This window comes from Hippopotamus amphibius, chromosome 10 (assembly GCF_030028045.1).
Source record: "Hippopotamus amphibius kiboko isolate mHipAmp2 chromosome 10, mHipAmp2.hap2, whole genome shotgun sequence".
Taxonomy (NCBI): Eukaryota; Metazoa; Chordata; class Mammalia; order Artiodactyla; family Hippopotamidae; genus Hippopotamus; species Hippopotamus amphibius.
In genome coordinates, this window is record NC_080195.1 from 117,026,832 (window position 1) to 117,047,219 (window position 20,388).

At 58.6% G+C, this 20,388-nt stretch overlaps 1 protein-coding gene across 1 annotated transcript in view; it reads left to right on the forward strand.

Moving 5' to 3' along the window:
• The window catches only part of PCBP3 (poly(rC) binding protein 3), a 141,527-nt gene that overhangs the window by 104,115 nt on the left and 17,024 nt on the right, over positions 1-20,388 (forward strand). Inside the window, exons 3-9 of the mRNA XM_057696935.1 lie at positions 10,839-10,993; positions 13,065-13,088; positions 13,787-13,819; positions 14,181-14,297; positions 15,109-15,240; positions 15,900-16,028; positions 19,043-19,117. Coding sequence (XP_057552918.1) covers positions 10,839-10,993; positions 13,065-13,088; positions 13,787-13,819; positions 14,181-14,297; positions 15,109-15,240; positions 15,900-16,028; positions 19,043-19,117 — 665 coding nt within the window. The remainder of the gene's footprint in view (positions 1-10,838; positions 10,994-13,064; positions 13,089-13,786; positions 13,820-14,180; positions 14,298-15,108; positions 15,241-15,899; positions 16,029-19,042; positions 19,118-20,388) is intronic.

Below are 20,388 nucleotides of genomic sequence, written 5' to 3' on the forward strand. Positions count from 1 at the left end.
CCCTTAGGATTTTTCCTTTTATTTTGTTCCTAAAAATTTTATAGCTTTGTGTTTTTCATTTAAGTGTATGATCCACTTTGAGTTAACTTTTATATAAGGTATGAAGTCTAGGTCAGAGTCCATTTTTGCCTCCGGATGTCCAGTTGCTCCCACACCACGTGTTGAAAAAGCTGTCTTTCCTCTCTTGAACTGCTTTTACATCTTTGTCAGAAACCAGTCGGGCATATTTGTGTGGGTCTGTTTCTGGATTCTGTACCTGCTCCATCAACCCTACCCGCAAAAACCACAGCCTTGATTACAGCAGCTGTATGATAAGTCTTGAAATCGGGGAGACCAATTCCTTCTACTTTATTCTCCTTTGTCAGAATTGTTTTAGCTATTCTAGTTCCTTTGCCCTTCCATATAAATTTTACAGTGATCTTGTCTGTATTTATGAAATTCTTGCTGGAATTTTAATAGGAATTATGTTAAAGCTGTATGTCAACTCGAGGAGAACTGACATCTTCACTAGGATGAGTCTTGCAATCCGTGGACATGTTCTGTCTCTACATTTATTCAGATCTTTAATTTCTTTCATCAACATTTTGTAGTTTCAGCATATGTCCTACACATGTTTTGTTAGATTTACACCTAAGTATTTCATGTCATCTGCAAATAGGGACAATTTTACTTTTTCCTCTCATTACCTGTCCAGCCTTTTGTGCTGGCTGAACTCCCCGACTGTGTGAGTAACAGTGGTGAGAGGAGGGGAGACATCGTGCCTTGTTCTAGGGGAAGGATTCAAGCCCAAGTGTGATTTTTGTAGATGCTCTGTAATGAGTTGAGGAAGTTCCTTTCTATTCCTGTATTTTTTCCTGAGAGCTTTTATCACAGGTGGGTGTTAAATTTTGTCAAGTGCCTTTCTGCACGATATGATCAAATGATATTTTTTTCTCTAGTCTGTTAATATGATTGATCACTGGAGTTGATTTTTAAATACTGCATCAGCCTTGCATCGCTGGAAGAATGGGCATAGTGTATAATTCTTATTATACCAATACATTGATGAATTCTGTTTGCTAATGTTTTTAAAGGATTTTTACACCAGTGTTCTTAAGGACAATTTTCTCCTTTTGTACTGTCTTTTGTACCATCTTTTGTACTGATTTTTGTATCAGGCTAATACTAGCTTCATCAAATGAATTGGAAACTATTTCTCTTCTGTTCCATTTTCTGAAGGAGATTGTGTAGAACTGGCGTTAATTCTTTTTAAAACTGTTGATAGAATTCTCCAGTGAAACCATCTGATCTGGAGATTTCTTTGGGGGGAGTTTCAAGATTATGAACCCAATTTCCTTAACGGTTATGTAGGGCTATTCAAATTATCTCTTTCATATTGGGTGAGTTCTGGTAGTTTGTCAGTTTATCTACGTCAGTTTGTTTGTGTGGAGTTGTTCTCAGTGTTCCTTTATCACCTTGTGACCTGTCAGGGTCTTAGTGATGCCCCGTTTCATTCTTTTCTTCTTCCTCAGGTGTCCCAGAAGTCTGTCAATTCTACTGATCTTTTCAAAGAACCAGCTTTTTATTTTATTGACTTTCTCTGGTTTTTCTGTTTCCAATTTTAATTATTTCTGTCTTATTTCCTTCCTTCTGTTTGCTTGAATTTATTTTGTTCTTTTTCTAGATTCTTAAAATGAGAGCTCAGATTATTGATTTGGGACTTTTTCTCTTTTCTTATATATGTATTTTGTGCTATACATTTCCCTCTAGGCACTGCTTTAGTCGTGTTTTATAATTTTTTATATGTTGTATTTTTATTAGGTACATATTTTTATTCAGCTATACATTATACATTCAGGTCAGCGTATTTTTATAACCCTTGAGACTGCCTCTTTGACCCGAGGATTATTTAAATTGGTGTTGTTTTAGTTTCCATGCTCTTGGAGATTTTCCTGTTATTTCTGTTATTGATTTCGAGTTTGATTCTTTTGTGATCTGAGAACACACTGTATGATTTTGATTCTTTTAAGTTTGTTGAGTTTGTTTTATGGCCAAGGATATGGTCTGCATTGGTATATGTTCCGTGTGTTTGCTGATGCCAGATGTGCTGTAAATGTTGACTGGTTCCAGTTCATTGACAGTGGTGTGAGTTCTATGTCCCTGATTTTCTGCTGTTCTTTCAGTTGAGACGATGTTAACATCTTCAGCTGCAATTGTGAATTTCTGTATCTTTCCTTTCAGTCCTGTCAGTCTGTGCTTCACATATTTTATCGCTCCAGTGTTTGATTCGTACGGTTTTAGGATTGCATACCGTTGTTGCTTCTCCGTGGATTGACTCGTGATTGTATAGTGCTTCTCTCCGTCTCTGATCATTTTCATTTCTCTGAAGTCAGTTTTATCTGGTCTTAGTATAGCCACTCCTGCTCTCTCTTCATCAGGGGTTGTGTGACACATCTGTTCCCATGAATTTATTTTCAGTCTCCTTACATCTTTCTATTTGAAGTGAAAGAGTTTCTTATCGGCAGCATATGGTTAAGTCATTTTTCTTAATCCACTCTGCCATTCTCTGTTTTTTAATTGGTAAATTTAGACCTATTTACATTTAATGTAATTATTGAGGTGCTAGGACTTAAGTTTGCTGTTTCATTTTTTATTTTCTGTTTGTTCTCCCTATGTTTTGTTTCTGTTTCCTTATTTCCTGCCTTCCTGTGGGTTACTGAACATTTTTTAATAATACCATTTTGACTTACTGATAATGTTTTTGAGTATCCTCTTTGTGCAACTTTTCAGTGGTTGTCCAGATAATTATGTTATATATGTGTCGCTTATGAGCTCTGCTCATGAAAGGAGGCATTGCCTCCACTTCCTGACCCGTCTCCTCCCCCGTCTGTCCGACCCCCAGCTCGCTGCCTTCTCCTGATCTCTTTCACGAAGGAGAAAAGCAGGCCCCGGGTTATGTGGTTCGCTGGTTTCTACTGCCGACAGCCTCCCAGAATTCCTAGCATATGGAGTGGGGGAAGAGCTGGGCTGGGAATTAGGACCGGTGGCTCCCAAACATGGCTTTGCTCAAGAGGAGTCTGGAGAACTTTAAGTGCAGCTTCTAGGACCACCTGGGTCTCCTGAATCAGGCCCTGAGGGGGGCACAAGCACACCTGCCTTCGGCGCTGAGGCCTCTGTGCTCCGTCATTGGAGGACGGCCAGGTGAGCCCTGGGCCACCAGGTGGAGCCGGCTCTCATTTCCCAGACTTGAATCTCTACCCACCCTCCTGGCGTGGGACATCCTGCGTAGCTGCTGCCCTGTGGGCAGTTCTGGGAGGCGGGGGCCACAGTCCCTCTCAGAGCACCCCCCAGAAGCACTCACAGCCCCCAAGTGCTGCTTCCTGAGGACGCAGCCTGGCCCGTAACTGACTCCGCTCTGTGGGCCCAGCCTTCCTCTCGTTCCTCTGGCTCCTGTATCACGGAATGATGTCTGGACAGGCCCGTCCCTCCCTCAGGAAGGGGCCCTGTTTACTTCTCTTTGTAGGACAGCACAGACCCTGGAGCTTAGTAATGGCCAAGGAAATATTTGTTGAATTAACAAAGTTATTCATTACCAATTTCCTACGAGGTGAGTTTCAATCTGCGTCTTGCATTTCTGTGTTCTTGGAGGAAGGAGCGAGGGGGTGACGCCTTGTCTCCTGTGCCCCACCTGGCAGGGCTGTGCCACCGCGGGGCTGGCCGTGTGGCTCTGCCGGGCAGGTATCCCTGGAGGGCCGTCCCCAGGCTCCTCAGGTGGGGGCCGGCTGCTCAGCGCCAGGATAGTCCTCTGCAGGGACCAGGTATTTGGCATCACGTGTAACTTCACCCTCCTGCCGGCCTCCTGAGTGCAGCTTAGCACTTCACCCAGAGCCACCACTGACGCTGACTTCTTAAATGCACCAGGAGTTTTAAGTGACGTGTAAATGTATGTTACACACGTGAACAGAATCTGTACATGTGGTGATTATAAAGTTCATATGTCAAATAGCCCTTAATGTTTGCTTCCTGAAGGTACCTTTGTGGCCTGCTTCCTCTTCAGACACAGAGCAGTGGTGGCGAGTGGGGGGCAGCAGCGTGCAGGCCGGGAGGCTCGGGGGGGCTGGGCGGCCAGCGGAGCGGGGAGGAGAGCGCGCTGCCCCCACCCCCCAGCTGCCAGGGGCAGCAGCGCAGACGCCACACCCTGTGTGTGGGGGGAGGAGCCCCTCACGCAGAGCCTGGGCGTGTTCAGGAGTCGTCAGGACTCTGCTCTCCACCCCGGCCGGCCCGGACCTGAGCGTGGGGGTCTGTCGGCTGGGCTCAGCGGGGCTTCCCCAAGCTCAGGCTGGTCTTTTTCTCAGGCAGACTCTGCAGCCTGGACTGGCCAAGCGGCAAACGTGGGGCTCCATCGGCTCCGCCCGTGTCCCATCAGCCCCTTTTCCATCCCTCCCGCCAACCCTGCGCTCAGGAAGGGCATCGCTGCCCCGGGAGACCCACTCCCCCTCCGCATGCCTGGGTCTTAGTCTCCCACCGCATGCGAGCAGCAGACTTGGAAATGGCCACAGACACGTGTTGCTGGACGTGCCACTTGGCGCTGGGTATACACCTGTCTGTGGCCCCAGTGTCCTCGAGAGAAGGACACTGAGTGCCTGAGGTTTTATATGGGCACGAGGGTCACAGTCTCACAAAACCTGCCTCCATCCTTCCAGGTGCCCCCAGCCTGGCAGCCGGGGGCAGACACCCTTGAAAACCAGAGGACGCTCTCACGTGTGGACGTAGCACGTGGCTGCTTCCGCCCTGCCTGGGCGTGGAGGCCGGCTCCCAGCCGTGGTTCCTTAGGTGCCCTCAGTGCAGGACCCCCACCAGGGCAGCCGAGTCCTCCCTCGGGCTGCTGCAGACGTGGACTGGCGTCCCTGCCCGGTGCCGAGCAGCACTCGCCGGGGACGCGGGAGGCTGCGGCAGGGGCACCTGCAGGCTGCGCTGTGGCTCCCCATCGCGCACCTCGTCCTGCGGCCCCCGCCCCAGCTCTAGCCCCAGGCTTCGCGTCGGCAGGGGAGGTGACTCGTGTGCCCTAGCAGAGGAGCCGAGTAAAGCATTGGGATGGGTTTGTGTCTCCCGTGCGCCGGAAGCTTGAGGGGAGGGGTCAGAGGTGGATGCTTTCCTCTCCGACAGGGCTGAACCGAGGAAGGCGCCCCGGCCACGTGCAGGACCCAGCCCGGGGGATCGGGAAGAGCCTCAGCTGGTGGGGTGTCGGCTGTGCTGCCCCCGAAAGTGACCAGGCACTGCCGGGCGCGCGCTCTGTGACCCGCACAGGAAGAGCTCTCGTCACCGTCACGCGGCGTCAGGGCTGCCCTTTACTGCCTGGCCCTCGACCAGAAACGATGGCGGTTACAAAACCAGGGACACGGACACGGACGCCTTGGTTATGACTGTACAGCCTGTGTTCAGGAGGCGAGAGGAAGGTCGCGCGTGTTCAGTGGAGACGAGGACGGCACAGAAAAGGACAGAGGCCGAGCTTCTGGGGTGACGCTGCAGCATCGCGGTGCCAAGTGCCCTGGATGGGCCGACGTGCAGGACAGGCAGAGGCTGGTGAGTCAGAGGAGAGAGCGCCTGGCGGAGTGAGACACGGGGACAGACGGCAGAGCGCAACCCCGTGACACCTGCAGGTGGGGGCCCTGCACGGGGCAGGGCAGGGGCAGAAAATACACGCGAAGAAACAGTGGCTACAGTTTTCCAAATGTGATGAAAATTCTGAGGCCACAGATCCAAGACGTTCAATGCAGCCCCAAGAAGAAAAACGCAAGGCACATCGTCATTAAATGGGTCAAAACCAGTGATGAAGAGAAACACGTTTAAACGTGCCAGAGAAAAGGAGGCCGCGCTCAGAGGACAGAGGGCAGACGCTGCCAGACACGGCGCAGGGGAGGCGGGGAGGGCAGCCGCTCCCACCTGGAACTCTGCACCAGGGGAGACAGCCTTGCACAGAAGGTGACATAAAGACGTCCCGGACACACCAGAGCGGAGAGAACTCATCACCGCACACCTGCCCTACGCAAATATCGAGGGAAATTCTGACGGTAGAAGAAAAATGACAGCAGAGATACGTGGTGTGCGTGAAAGACACTTGTATTATTACTCAAGTCCCTTTAAGAGAGAATCGACTGTTCAAATTTAAAGATAAAGTACTGTAGAATCTATAACAAAGGTGGAACTAAAACATGTGGCAGTAGCAGGGCAAAGGCCGGGAGGAGAAAGAGAGCCCACCTGTCAGGTTGTCCCGCGCCCGCCAGGCACTGGGGCCGCTGCTCGCGGGCTGAGTCGGGTGGGATGTCTGTGCAGACGCCCCGAGGCCGCCGCCTAGGTGGCAAAACCCAGAGCGGAGACGAGTACGTGAACAAAGGAGATTAGGTGGAATCGCAAAGTGTATACGATTAACCCAGAACGTGGCGGAGAAAAATAGACCCCGGGGAACAAAGACTAGATGGTGAAAACAGAAAACCAGTAATGGAGTGAGAGGCCCGAGCTCTACCACGTCAGCAGCACCGTGAAACACTCCCTGGTAACTTCCGTGTGGAAAGACACTGACGTTGCGTGCGTACATGTATGTATGTAGCTGAACAAGATTTTGTACACCTAACAAAGACAACATTGTAAATCAACTTTATTCCAGTAAAAATTAATATTAAATTAAAAAAAAATCACTGTGAATGGTCTGAACACCCCTGATTAAAAAGGCAAGCTGTCAAAAAAGGTAAACCAGTAAGGTCCAACCACATGCGTCCTGTAAGGAACGCACTTTGAATAAAAAGACTCAGATAAAAGTACGAGGTAGAAGAGGCCGTAAGCAGCAGTGGGGTCGGGAGTGGGCAGTAACGACAGAGTAGGGTTCAGAGTCAAGGACGCCGCCAGCGACGCAGAAGGGCCTTGCACGGTGACGAGGGTCAGCTCACCCGCGGGACGCGGCCGTGCCCACGGCCACGGTGCTGACGATGGGGCTTGAGATGCACGCAGCGGGACGGACAGGCCTGCGGGAGAGCCAGGCACGTGCACGGCCACGGTCGCAGACGCCCGTGTCCCCACCCGACACTGGGCAGGGTGAGTGGGTGGCAGAGCGCCCCCAGCCGCCTCGCTCCAGCTGCCGTCTGTGGAGCACCCCAGCCAGCCACACAAGACAGTCCGTGTTCTGGTCCGTCAGCAGTTATCAGTAAACGTAAAGTGTCTCAAGTATTGCAAAATATGCTCTCTCACTGTGAGGGAATTAAATTTGAAATCAACAGAAGAAAGCTATCTGGAAAATCTCCAAATGTTTGAAAACTCGGTAACACACTTCAAAATATCCCATGAATCAAAAAAGAAATCAAAAGAGAAATTAAAAAGTGTTTTGAAATGAGTGGACAAAAAGCACAAATATAAAATTTTGTGGAGGACTTCCCTGGTGATGCAGTGGTTAAGATTCTACCTGCCAATGCAGGGGTCATGGGTTCGATCTCTGGTCCAGAAAGATCCCACGTGCTGTGGAGCAGCTAAGCCCGCGAGCCGCAACTACTGAAGCCCGAGTGCTGCAACTACTGAAGCCCATGTGCCTAGAGCCCATGTTCCACAACAAGAGAAGCCACCACACGGAGAAGCCAAACCCCTTGTGGGTAGCCCCCGCTCACCACAACTAGAGAACGCCTGCATACAGCAACAAAGACCCAACACAGCCAAAAAAAAAAAACATTGTGAGATGCAGCTAAAGTCACATGTAGAAATGTATGGAACTAAATATCGTATTAGGCCAAAAGTAAGATTTAATTTTTTTAAATATTTATTTATTTATTTATTTGGTTGTACCAGGTCTCAGTTGTGGCACATGGGCTCCTTAGTTGCAGCTTACTGGCTCCTTAGTTGCAGCATGCAGGCTCCTTAGTTGTAGCAAGCAGGCTCCTTAGTTGTGGCATGGGAACTCTTAATTGTGACATGCATGTGGGATCTAGTTCCCTGACAGGGATGGAACCTGGGGCCCCTGCATTGGAAGCTCAGAGTCTTATCCACTGCACCACCAGGGAAGTTCCAAGATTTTAAATCCATGCCATCAGCTTCTTCCTTAAGACACTAGAAAAGAGGGATAAATAGGACCCTGCCCCCAAGTGTCAGGATTTGCTAAGGACGGGGTGGGTCGGGGAAAGGGTCCTCGTGCCAGGTCTTGGGCCTGAGCAGGACATGGAGATGACGGCGGGCTCCGTACATGTGGACAGGGGTGGGGGCGGGGGGGTGTCTGCCAGAAATCAGGGTGCATGGGGAGTGGGTGCAGGGTGAGATCTGGGCTCAGGCGCGTCTAGGGATGGTGTTGGCATGAAGCGGCATTTAAACCGTGGACTAGATGGGCTTGGGGGTGGGAGGCGAGCAGGTGGACCCCTGCCAGCCCCATCGGGGGAGTGCGTCTGCTTCTCCTCTTCTCGTCAAATGGAGTAAAATACATTCAGTCCCCAGAGTGAGGGGGACGGAGGGAGGGGCCCTCACTGGCAAGAGGGGTCCGCCAGTTTCTGGACACCAAGCGTGGGGAGGAGTGAGTCACAGGAAGAGGCTTTTTTCCAATGAACTGGCCGTCCGGCCGTGCACCCGAGAGTACAGCTGCTGCTTCCTGCAGGGCCTCCTGGCAGCCACAGAGGGGGAGCCAGGCCCAGTGCGCTTGGGGTGGCCTCTGATGGAAGGAGTCACCCCCGCCTTCCCGAAGGCCCTCGCCTGTGAGTCCAGGGTGGATTCTTCAGGGTCGAGGGTACGGAGTCCAGGTGACCTGGACGGTCCCCAGGGCTGCTCCTGTCCCCCGCAGCCCACAGAGGCCTGGGACACCCCCTCCTGGCCGCGTGAGGCAGGCCGGTGCTCATTGGCCCGTGTGACTGATAGCGGCTGACAGCCTGCAGCCTGGAGCACCCCGGCGCTCGCTGACCCACTTTCTCCACCGTGGGCTGGAAACAGTTATATAACAGATGGCCCCAGGGCCCTGCTGTCCCCGGACCCTGGAGGAGATGTTTCTAATTAAAACGGAGGGGCAGGGTCCCCGCCTGGCCGCCCCGCCGTCTGGTTCATCGGTGCCGGAACCTCAGCCTTGGCGCGGACCCCGAGCTTAGGAAAGGCTCTGTGGGGCTGCTGCAGGGCGTCTGCGGGGCAGGGAGCCGCGTCTGTCTGGTGCCTCTCCAGTCGTTTGAACTAGACCATCTCCTCCCCTTTCTGGGTCTTTGTTACAACCGCCCCGCTGACTGCACCATCCAGCAAGCTTTGCAGAGGCAGGAGCGGCCTCCCTGCCTTCCCGGATGCAGCCACCAGCCCGAGGCTGCTTGTGCAGGGGGCCAGCAGGCTGCTTCAGCATCAGCCGCCACGAACAGCCGGTGGCCACCCTGCTGGCCAGTTAGAGCACGTTAGCGTGGGGGCTCTTCTTAAACCCTCCCTGCGCGTTACACCTTCACGCTCCCGGGTGTCTCAGGACCTCTGTCCCTGCAGGGCTCGGGCAGCCGTGCAGGCGGGCGGCACTTCCCCCAGCAAGGGGGCCAGGTGGGCCTGTGTGAGACGTCGGCCCCTGGTTCCACGCAGGACTTCCAAGGCCTTGTCCTCCATCGCCCTGGCAGCTCTGCCTACCTCTCAGGGGGACACCTGGGCAGGTGTGCGAGGCTCCTCCCAGGCCACTCCCAGACCTCCTGTGGAACCCCTGGGCCTCAGACCCAGGCTGGTCATCTGGCATCATCCCCCAGCCAGGCCTTCCCTCCCTGTCTGTCCACCAAGAGGCACTTTTCTGTCAGAACCCTGTGGCCACGGCTCGGCCGCAGCCCGCCCTCTGCACCAGCCCCATTCATGCATCCCGCAAACACGGGCCGGAGACTGACTGCTCGCGCTCCCAGGAGAGCCACCCGGCACCCACTCCCTTCTGACCCGTTTCGTCCCCACACCGTGGCATCACCTCCCAGCCCTTCCCCCGCCCCTCTGTTCCCAGAGTCCCCTCCCCGGCACCGATACCCAGTTCCTCCCTGGCCTCCCTGACCTCCTTCCAGTCCTCAGCAGCTGGTCTCCTGCGGCCACTCCGCACATCGAGGGGGTGGCCTGTCCCTCGGGCCTGGACCCTGTGCAGACCTTGGGCGGGGGTTGCCGCCCAGCTCTGTCCTCTGAACAGTCAGGCCGAGTCCTGTCGGCCGCGTCCCCTGCACGCACACCACGCCCTCCACCCGTCCTTCAGGTGACCCTGCCTTGCCTGTACATCTTGAAACAGAGCCTCAATGTTGCCTGAAAGGCGAAGCCCTGCACCAAATCTCTCAGAAGTCATACAGTCAGTGGATACAGGGTGTAAAGCAGTCCCTGAAACCTTTATAAGGGGACACTCAGCTGTTTGGCAGTTTAGTTAATAGAGATTACATCCACTTGAGAAACGAGGGTAACTAAGGAATCTCGAGTAGACACAAAGGGAACGCAGATCTGTAACTTCCTGGCTTTTGACGGGTGAAGGGGAGGATTCGGGCACCGACGTGTTGGGAAGTGGGCAGAGCCAAGGGGACAGCAGAGCAGATGCTCCGCAGGCACACGGGGGTCCCCAGGCTCACTGGTCACCCCTCCAGCGGCTGAGGGGGCTTCTCTGGTGTCCCTCGTCACAGAGGCGACACTGAGGCCCAGGACCACACGCTGGCCAGCAGTGGGGCCAGGTCCCTCGCTGGCGGGCTTTCCCTGAGGCCCATCCCCCTGCCGTGTGCCCCAGGCTCCCACAGGCACCACACCGCGAGTCCTGGGGCCGCTCGTGCCGAGTGGGGTGCCCGGGCAGCCTCCGCCTTTCCCTGGCAGCGATACTGAAGGCAGCAGCCCGCCCACCCACCCAGACACCTGACGCCTGCCTTCCCTTGCAGGTGACAGCATCTGGGCCCCGTCTGTCCTTCCTCACGGCACCCTCAGCACCTTGACCCGCCACCCCCAGCTGCACTTTGGAAGAGAGATGGAGTCCAAGGTCTCAGAAGGTGGCCTGAACGTGACCCTGACCATCCGTCTGCTGATGCACGGAAAGGTATGGCACGGGCGCCCCGCGGGAGTCCTTGTTTCCTATGAGGCTTTCTGAACTCTAAGCGACCTCAAACTTTCAAAGCAGCTGCAGCACCGTCCAAATTACGTTTCTCCCAGGACCGTTTGTGACGGAGCTGCCCGCCTGCTGCCCCATCCCTGACACCTTAGTGTGCATTTCCCACAGGCCAGGGCTTCCTTCTGCAGGACACGGCGCTCCCTCCGAGTCAGGACGCTGGCCGGCACGGACGGACACGTGCCGGCCCGCTGGCTGGAGCGCCCCTCAAGGGCCCCGGTCCTCCCAGGGCCGCCCCGTGAACAGGCGCGCCCCACGCTGCCTTTGCCTTTTGCTTCCGAAAGTTCCCACCCAGTTCTTCTGCAGAAAGAACGTCCCTCCCTTTGGCTTTTTCTGATGTTTCCTCACTGTGGGCAGGAGTGTCAGAGACGCTTTGCTATCAGGTGGCCAGATGTCAGGGTGTCATTTGGTGGGGGGCACCTGGCGGGCATCTCCCCAGCTCCTCTTCCGCGGTCGTCAGGGCGTCGTTGCTGGCGGGCACTGAGGTGCTGCGTGAACGTGCCACGTGCCGCCTCGCTTCATCCATGGCTTCCCGGACACAGGGTTTGTGGTTTTGCTCACATCACCCCCCACAGCGTCCCCGGACTGTCCTCATGGATTTTATGTTCGCATTGTCCCCGACTTGGCGTGGGTGCCCTCCACCCCCACTGGCCCGTGTCCTCCTGGGGGACCCACCGCCCACTGGCCCAAAGCTGTGGCTCGTCCTGACCCTCCTGCTGGTCCGGGAGCAGCTGCTTCTCCAGAGGACCCGAGTCCCTTGAGTGGAGGGTGGTGGGATGGTGTTAGAGCCTAGATGTGGGCACCTGGGTGCTCAGGGCTCCTGGGCTACCGTGAGCCCCAGACAGAGCCGGGTGTGAGTGTGTGGGAGTGGGAGTGTGCGAGTGTGAGTGTGTGAGTGAGTAGACTCACACACGCCTATGTCTGCGCACGTTTGTGCCCTGTTTTTTTCCATATTTATCTCTATACTGGGCCCCCTGGGTTCACATCCCCCGTGCCAGTTCGTCCTGGCTCCTCTGTCTGCCCCGTGTCTGTACCCTGAGAAACCCAGCGGCTGGCAGAGGCTCTGGCCTGGTGCCCAGGGCGCTGCTCTCCCCAGGTTTCTGGAAGCTGCTGCTCACACCTAGAGCCTCCCTTTCTGTGATGGAGGGATGGTGAATGCCTTTCGTCCTCCCAGACTGGGTGGCATTTGGTCAGTGTTGTTGGAAGCTGAGTGTGTACCATGGAGGAGAGTCTGAGGTCAGCTACACGGCCCCCACCGCCAGCAGCCACCAGCACAGCGAGCACCAAACCCTGCCCCTGGGAGGCGAGGTGCCCTGGCTGCCGGAGGGGCCACCCCCCTGTGCCCAGCTGCCCTGGCTGCCACAGCCCTTGCTGCACACGTGCTGCCCTGGCCTCGCAGAACTGAGGGCCCCCCCGCAGGACACCGTAATCACTGAGCCGTAGTAAAGAAGATGAGTTTGATTGTGGAAGCTGCTCTCTGCAGCTAGAAGCAGGCTGGCCCTGCCTCCCTGAGGCGCTGTGGTGGGGCCTCGTGGGTCTGTCCCGGGGAGGGAGGCGCCGTGACAGGCGGTCCCGGCCGGGAGCGTGTCTGAAACATCACGGGCCCCAGGCTTTAGAACCATGGCAGTGTGCTCCAGCATCTTTGATGTTCTACCTTTTTTTAAAAAAGAAGTCAAATGGCAATAGTAGCGCTAAAATTTTTTACATCACAAAATCACTGAAGGAGGCACTGTCTCTCATCCATTTCTCGCAGGGTTTCCTGGAGGCCTCAGGCGCACAGGTGGGGCCTGCTGACACGCTTATCTGCGAGGCAGCTGGCCGTCCCCTTTCTCTCTGTCTGTCTGTCAGTCGGAGGCAGGGCACCCTGCCTGCCCCCTCCCTCCTGACCGCGCAGTCTCCCTCCCTCACCCACGGCCGGGAAGGCCGGCGGTGCGGCGGGGCCCGCCCCAGGTCACCTGCGCCTTCCGCTCTGTGACCTCCGCTCTCTGTGATTCTCCCGCAGGAGGTCGGCAGCATCATCGGGAAGGTAATTGTGGAGTGAGCTCTGCTTCTCAGCGTCTCCCAGGGCGACAGCCGGGCCCGGGCGCCCCTGCGCTGGGGGGGCCCACGCGGTGTGTGCCGGGCGTGCAGTGAGGACCCCCCGGAATCCTGCCCCCTCGCCTTCAGGCTGCACCCCCGAGAGGCTGGCCCCAGAGCTTCCTGTGTTCCGGCTCTGGGGGCGCTGGGGAGTCATCCCCCCGCCCACGGCCCCGGTGGCCGGTCCGTCTTCCCGGGTTTGAGAGCCCAGCACCCGTTCCCACCTGCATCCCTGGGAGCAGTCGCCTACCGCTGGCCTCAGGGGTAGTGAGTCCACTCTCAGAGAAGCATTCCCCTGGGCACCGTGAGCGCTGGTTTGGAAACACTGTGTGCCGGGGGGAGAGGTGGGCTGGGACCGCCCCCCTAGGCCTGGTGACCAGGTCTCTGGCTCTGCTGGTCCCACGTGGTCCCTGAATGGTGGGAGCCCCCCCAGAGCGCAGAGTCGGGCTTTTCTTCACAGCTGCCTCAAGGGGTCGCCCAAGGGCATGGTCCCTGCCCCGTGGAGCAGCCCCGGGCGACGCGGTGGGGAGTGCCGGGGAGTCACGCACAGCAGGCCCAGAGCCCACCTCCGAGGGCGGGGGCACCGGCCTCCCGGGCCTGTGGCGGAAGCCCGAGTGACCCCCTCCCTTGTCTGAACCTCTGTTCCAGAAAGGAGAGACCGTGAAGAAGATGCGAGAGGAGGTGAGTCGGCAGCCCGAGCCGCGAGCTGTGTCTGGGCGGGCGGGAGGGTGGAGGCCGGGGCCTCCTAGCGGCTCTGCGCCCAGCCCCGAGGGGCCTGCACCTGCCGGGAGCCCCACGTGGCAGGGACGTGAGCGAGGGGTGGCCATGCAGAGCCTCCGACGCGCACACCGGCGGTTCCGGCGCCCTCCCGGGTCACGGCCAGGTCGCGGCCGGTGCAGTAGGACAGGACTGGCCATCGCTGCTGAGGCTTGGGCGCCACCGGCCTGCAGGCGTCCCCGGTGGTCAGTAGGCCCAAGGACCCAGCCCACGGCCGGCCCCGCGACTTTCATGTGGTTTCTGGGATTGCGTACCTCCCTCCCAGAGCGGGGCGAGAATCAACATCTCTGAGGGAAACTGCCCGGAAAGAATCGTGACCATCACGGGCCCGACGGACGCCATCTTCAAGGCCTTTGCCATGATTGCCTACAAGTTTGAGGAGGTGAGGGGCACCCCTGGGGACCCCGTCCTGGATGAGGGGACCTCTCAGCCCCTCCGTCTCCTCTGCCTCCCCAAGGATGCCCCCTCCTGTCCACCTTGGGACAGGCCGGTGTCCCTCCTCCCCCAAGGCCCGCCTTCCTCACTGGTGGTTCCGTGGGCCCTGCCCCCAGAGCACCAGCCCGCAGGGAAGGCCTGGCGCCCGGCAGTGAGGCGGCCGCGTCCAGGCCTCAGCCCTGTCGGCAGCGGCTGACCCCCGGGGTTGCAGCTTGGCTCAGGTGTGGGCAGGCAAAGGGAGACCCAGACCTGGAATCTGCGTGCCTTTCTGTGTCTTTGTGCTTCTGTGCACGTCTGTCAGTGAAGCAAACCATAGGATTTTCATATGTTTCTGATATTTTTGAAACTGCGGAACGTTACCTAGAGATGCATTTGGCGTCTCTGCTCAGAGGGTGATCAAGCTGGGAAGTCAGTGTTTCCGTCAAATGTATCCCCCTCTGTCCAAGCCCCTCTCTGTCTTAAGGACAGAGGTCAGATCCCGAGTCTGGGCACCGGGGGTCTGTGCCCCACCCCGCGGCAGCACCGGGACTGCCTGATGTGCACATCTGGGGGTCCCCTAGTGTTCTCCAGCCGCCCTCCCCTCGTCCCCTGAGCCTGGCCTGGCCTCACAGCCCCGTGACCGGCCCAGCCCGGCCACCCTGTCTTCCCGCTGCGCACCCTCAGCCGTTTGCCACCATGTGTGTGCCTCCCCCTCGTCCTCCCCCGACAGGGAGCCTGCTGGGCTTTCGCGGTGAACACGCCTGCCTCTCCCTCCCCAGGACATCATCAACTCCATGAGCAACAGCCCAGCCACCAGCAAGCCCCCGGTGACACTGAGGCTGGTGGTCCCTGCCAGCCAGTGCGGGTCGCTGATCGGCAAAGGCGGCTCCAAGATCAAGGAGATCAGGGAGGTAACGCGCCCTCGCGGCCTGGGAGCCGAGCGCCCGGCGGGTCAGGACATCCCTGGGGCAAAGCGCCAGCCCCGTCCCTGCGACAGGGCAGGGACGAGCCCCAAAGCAGAGTGGCTGCTGCCTGGCCCTGTGTCCTGGGAGACACTAAGCCGTCCCAGCTGGGGTGGGTTTGCCCGAGGTGCTGACCTTACGCTCACACACTCATCTCCCAAGGAAGCCCGAGTCCTTCCCGCCCCTGGAGGAGGGCAGTCCCCCCAGGCCTGATTCCTTCCAGGAAAGAGGGCCACACACTTCAGTTCCCGTGATGGGATCCATTTCTCTGTGACCTGAAACTCCACAGAGAGAGAGATTCCGTGTATCTGAAGAAAAAAAAATACTCTGTCTCCTGCGACGCCGCTCCTTCCAGCCAGGGGCGCCCGCCCTGCGCCAGGTCCAGGCTGGCAGCAGTGGGCTGAGCCAGACGAGGCTGCCCCGGGGGCTCCAGACAGAGTGTGCAGAGGGCGTGCGGAGGGCTGTGACGTGGGACAGAGTCCGGGGGGGGGGGGGTGGTGTCCCACGGCGCACTGTGCCCTCGACCCCCCCCGGGGGGCGCCCGGGAAGCGCCGCTGCAGTGCATGCTGCCCTCCTCGGTGGGCCCCTTCCAACGTCTGGTCTCTCAGTCCACAGGTGCCCAGGTCCAGGTGGCCGGGGACATGCTGCCCAACTCCACGGAGCGGGCAGTGACCATCTCGGGGACCCCCGACGCCATCATCCAGTGTGTCAAGCAGATCTGTGTGGTCATGCTGGAGGTACAGTCTGTCCGCGAGGCCGGGGCTCCTCACCAGCTGCCCCTCGCTCCCTGCGGCCCTGGCTTCTGCGAGCTGGGCCCTGAGAAGTCACGAGGTCAGGGGCGCGCACGCGGGGGCCGGGCCTCGGGAACGACCTGAGTGAGCTGTGCTGGGTGTGCGGGCACCATGGGAGGGCAGCCGCCGGCTGCAGCGACCTCGGGTGGCGTGGTCGTCTTCGCTGGGATCTGGGGAGAGAACGGAGAATGTGGGGGCAGGGGGATGAGCCCCTCCCTCATGTCTGGAGTTGGATGAAGGGTCGTTAGTCCACGGTGTGAGGGGCATCCAGCAAAGGGCCAGGCTTTCGAAATGGTGCAGGCGCGCCCTGCAGACGTCTGGGCTGGGGGTGCAGATGGAGTGGAAAGGCCCACGCCACGGACAGGGCCCCACCGCTGCAAGCATCAGAGATGCCACTGAGGTGCAACGGACGAGACTTGGGAAAAGCACACAAAAACGCCCAAGTCATGAAGAGAGAAAGGAGTGAACAAACAGATCAACCAAAGGAGAAGCAAAGAAGGCACAGCTGAGCAGGAGGAAAAAGCCTTTCTTGAAATTCTGAAGGAAAAAAACCCGAGATTTAAGTTTCAGTCAATACCCAAACTGCTGCAAGATTAATTGAAGCCATCAATAAGAGTTTCTGGTCCTTTTTAAGCTAAAATGAAGCCATCCTGCCTCAAACGAAAGGCCCTCCCCCCCCCACGCCGGAAGCCCTGGACAGAGGGTCTCCAGAGGGACGGCAGTCTCCCCGGGAATTAGCCTGGGGCTGGGGGGGGGGCAGCGGTAGGTCCTCCCTCGTTCCTACTTGACTTGGTGTTAAAGCACCAGCTCCTTCGTTTTTAGTTTCCTGAAGTATGATATTGGGAAATCAAGAATATTTTTCTAGATATTTTGTTCTGCAGTTTTCCCCGCATGCTGGTCGCGGTGGTGATCGGCGTGGTCTTCAGCCCCGGCGCTGGGACCGCGGGGGCCCCCGTGAGGGCGCTTGGCGGGTGCCCCAGGAGGCGAGGAGGCTCAGGCGGCCTGCTGGGCCGGGGGGCGGGGCGACGAGAGCCGCTCCAGGAGGGACACCGCTGCCGACGTCCCCGACGAGGTCAGAACAGGACACGTGGGCTCCTCAGGACCCGCCCACGTGGCCTTGCCTGTGCCACGTTCGTGGCCAGTCGTGGCCTCACGGAAGAGCTTGACCCCGTTGCCTGCGGGCGCTGGTGACCCCGGGGCCGTGAGAGGCAAACACTGAAGCACACGCAGGCGGCCCGGTCAGCGTGGGGGGCGGGGCCTCCTGCCGTCGCTGTCACGAGGCCCCCAGAGGCCAGAGACGCACAGGCGAGGAAGCGTCGCCGCAACTGGGAGCCCCTGGTCTGACGCTAACTGAAGAGTGACTGGGGCTTCCGGCGCGGGGGGTGGGGGGTTGCGGCTCCAGCCGTGAAAGCACCGCCAAGCGAGGCAGGGGCTGCTCGAGGTGCCGCAGCTCGGTGGAGAAACGTGTGTCGGGGCCACGGCCCTGGGTGGGGGGCCTGTGCTCGGAAGTCCTCCCTCCACCAGAGGTCGGCGGGAGTGGAAACGGCGTCACGGCCATCAGGGCCCACGGAAGGCGGGCGCTGCCGTCGGTGGGGTGGGAGTGCCCCGTGCAGTGGGGTGACAGCTGAGGCTGAGAAGCGGGGAGCCCACCCCGCAGCGCAGGGACAGAGTGGGGGCATTAGCTGGACTTAGTCCTCCTCTCGCAGTGGAAACGGTCACTCAGTGGGGTCACACTTCCTGCACAGTGACCCTGAGTCACGCTGAGACCACAGAGAACCCGTCCGCGGCAGCGCCTGGTTACAACTGCAGATGAGCCAGAGACGGGGAGACAGGGGTCCAGCGTCACCCACACACCGGTCAGCACACGGGCCCTCAAAGCAGCCCCTCTGCTTTCCACAAGGTCACAAAGCGTGTTCAAGGTCACACAGTGTGTTCAAGGTCACACAGCAGGCCAAGGTCACACCGTGTGTTCAAGGCCACATAGCACATCCAAGGTCACACAGCATGTTCAAGGTCACAACAGTGTGTTCAAGGTCACACAGCACAACCAAGGTCACGCAGTAATCCAGGGTCACACAGCATGGACAAGGTCACATGGTGTGGCCCAGGCTGCAGAGCTGAAGCTGCCGACCACTGTGCTGTCCCCATGTCCCTGCGTGTGCCTCAGGTGGGGGTGTTCCAAGGTCCCACCGCCTGGTGGAGGCATGTCCTGGGCCTGGGTGGGCAGTGGCCTCAGGAGCTCCCAGCGTGGACGGGCTGCCCTGGTGCCCAAGCGCTGCCTCTGGCTGGTGGTGCCGCCAACTCAGGACTCCGGACAGTGGCCCAGGCCCAGCGCCGTGGACTCTGCTTTCAGGGAAGACGTCCCCAGGCAAGGGGACACAGGGGCCTGACGGCTTCTGACCAAGGGCTCAGGTTGACGTCCTCAGAGTCTGGCTGACTTCTGGCGCTGGAGAATATCATTCACCCCAAGATACAAAGCCTAGTTCTGGACACAGAATAATGAAAGGAAGTTGTAGCAAATTGCCTCACAACTGTGGACTATTTCATTTGGACTCTAGGTTTATTAAATGATGGTTTTGTTTACATAGTGGAACTGGAGGTTTCTAACTTTCCTGTGATGATGCCAACTGAACGTCAGCGCAGGTCAAGCGAAGCCACGGCCCTGGGCACAGAGTCCCCGGGGCTGTCTCCCGAGCACTGAAGGAGGGGGCACGCCCCTCTCAGAGCACCACGCCTGGGCTGGCGCCTGGGGAGGGTCCCGTGCTTGGGCAGAGTCGCGTCCTCCCGCCTCACCCATCGCCCACCGCCTCCTGCTGGGGCCGTACGTAGGGCGGTGGTTCCTGAGGCCCCGGGGACTGGGGAGGGCGGGGCAGCGCAGGGGGGCTCGGAAGGAGGCCTCACGACTGCCGGCTGCGAGGCTGCTCTAACGCTCTCTCTCCCTCTCCTGTCCCTTTTCCTAGTCCCCACCGAAAGGTGCCACCATTCCCTACCGCCCAAAGCCCGCCTCCACCCCTGTCATTTTTGCAGGTGGTCAGGTAAGAGCCGACCCGCTCGCGGCCTCCACGGCCAACCTCAGCCTTTTACTGCAGCCCCCGCCGCTGCCCGTTAGTGCACTCAGGTTTTCTCCCTTCTCACGTGCACGTCTCCCCACGCGTGCTGGACGCAGAGCTCTCGCGGCCCACGGCCAGGCCCCAGGCGGACGCAGGCCGCTGCGAGAGCGGCCCACCGGGCAGTGTCCGCACAGGGAAAGGGCCAAGGCGGACGCCTCGCGGAGGCTGGGCGCAGGAGGGCCCAGGTCCGGGCTCAGGCCTGTTGAGACGGCGGCCCCGCCGGAGTAGCTTCCCGGTGCTCTTAGGAGGCTCAGGGGGAGGAGGGGCCGGGAGCATTACCAGGGGTTTTACGACTCGTGGTTGAGGCGACCACAGCTGTACGAACTGGTCCCCAAGATACACGTTCCCAACGTCCTGCACCAGAGCTCCTCCCGGGAGCACGTGAGGACGAGGTGAGGACGGAAGAGAGGCCGGCCGGGCGTCCCGGTTATAGGGGTGACCCTCTGCTCCATCCTGCCCCACGCCGGCTGCGGGCCCAGCAGGCCGGGCACGGCCACTTCACACAGCTGTTGTTTTGGCAGGAGCCCCTGACCTTCCTCTCCCACCAGAAAGGCCCTGGAAAGCCAGGGATCGCGCAGATTTCTGTCTGAGGCCAGTGGTTGGCTTAGCGGGACCTGGAGGGGCCGACAGGGGGCCGTGCCCTGTCTTCTGCCCTGGGGCACCAGGCCCAGAGGTATCTGCCAGGAGCCCAATTTGTGCCCTCATGGCGGGGTCCCTGCAGCTGCGGTCGAGGGACTTTGAAACGCCCGGCCGTGGTGCCCGGGGGAGCTCTGCGTCCACGCGGCCGTGCTGTGTGTCTTGTCCAGGGGAGAGTCAAGACAGAGACTTCCCAGGTGACCCCGGGCGGGCGAGGGGCGGGAAGGAAGAGAGGCAAATACAAACCCGGCAGAGGAGCCTCCTCAGCTCTCCCGTTGCCCCGTGAGGGGCGGGCAGGGTCCATGCTCCTGCAGACGCACCTGCGGTCTTCCCCCGGGGAGGGAGGCAGCGGTGCCCACCAAGGGCACAGGCCCACCACAGTCAGAGCTCCTTTCCTGCCCACACCCGTGGTCCACAAGGAGGTTAGTTACCCTCATGGCCTCGGCCCCAGTGTGCACGCAAGCTCGTGAGACCTTCGCGTGGTAAAGCGCAGGCTTTGTTCAGAAGGGAGGCGTGCGTAGCCTCCTGGGCCCAGCCCAGCCCTGGCCGGCAAAGCACCT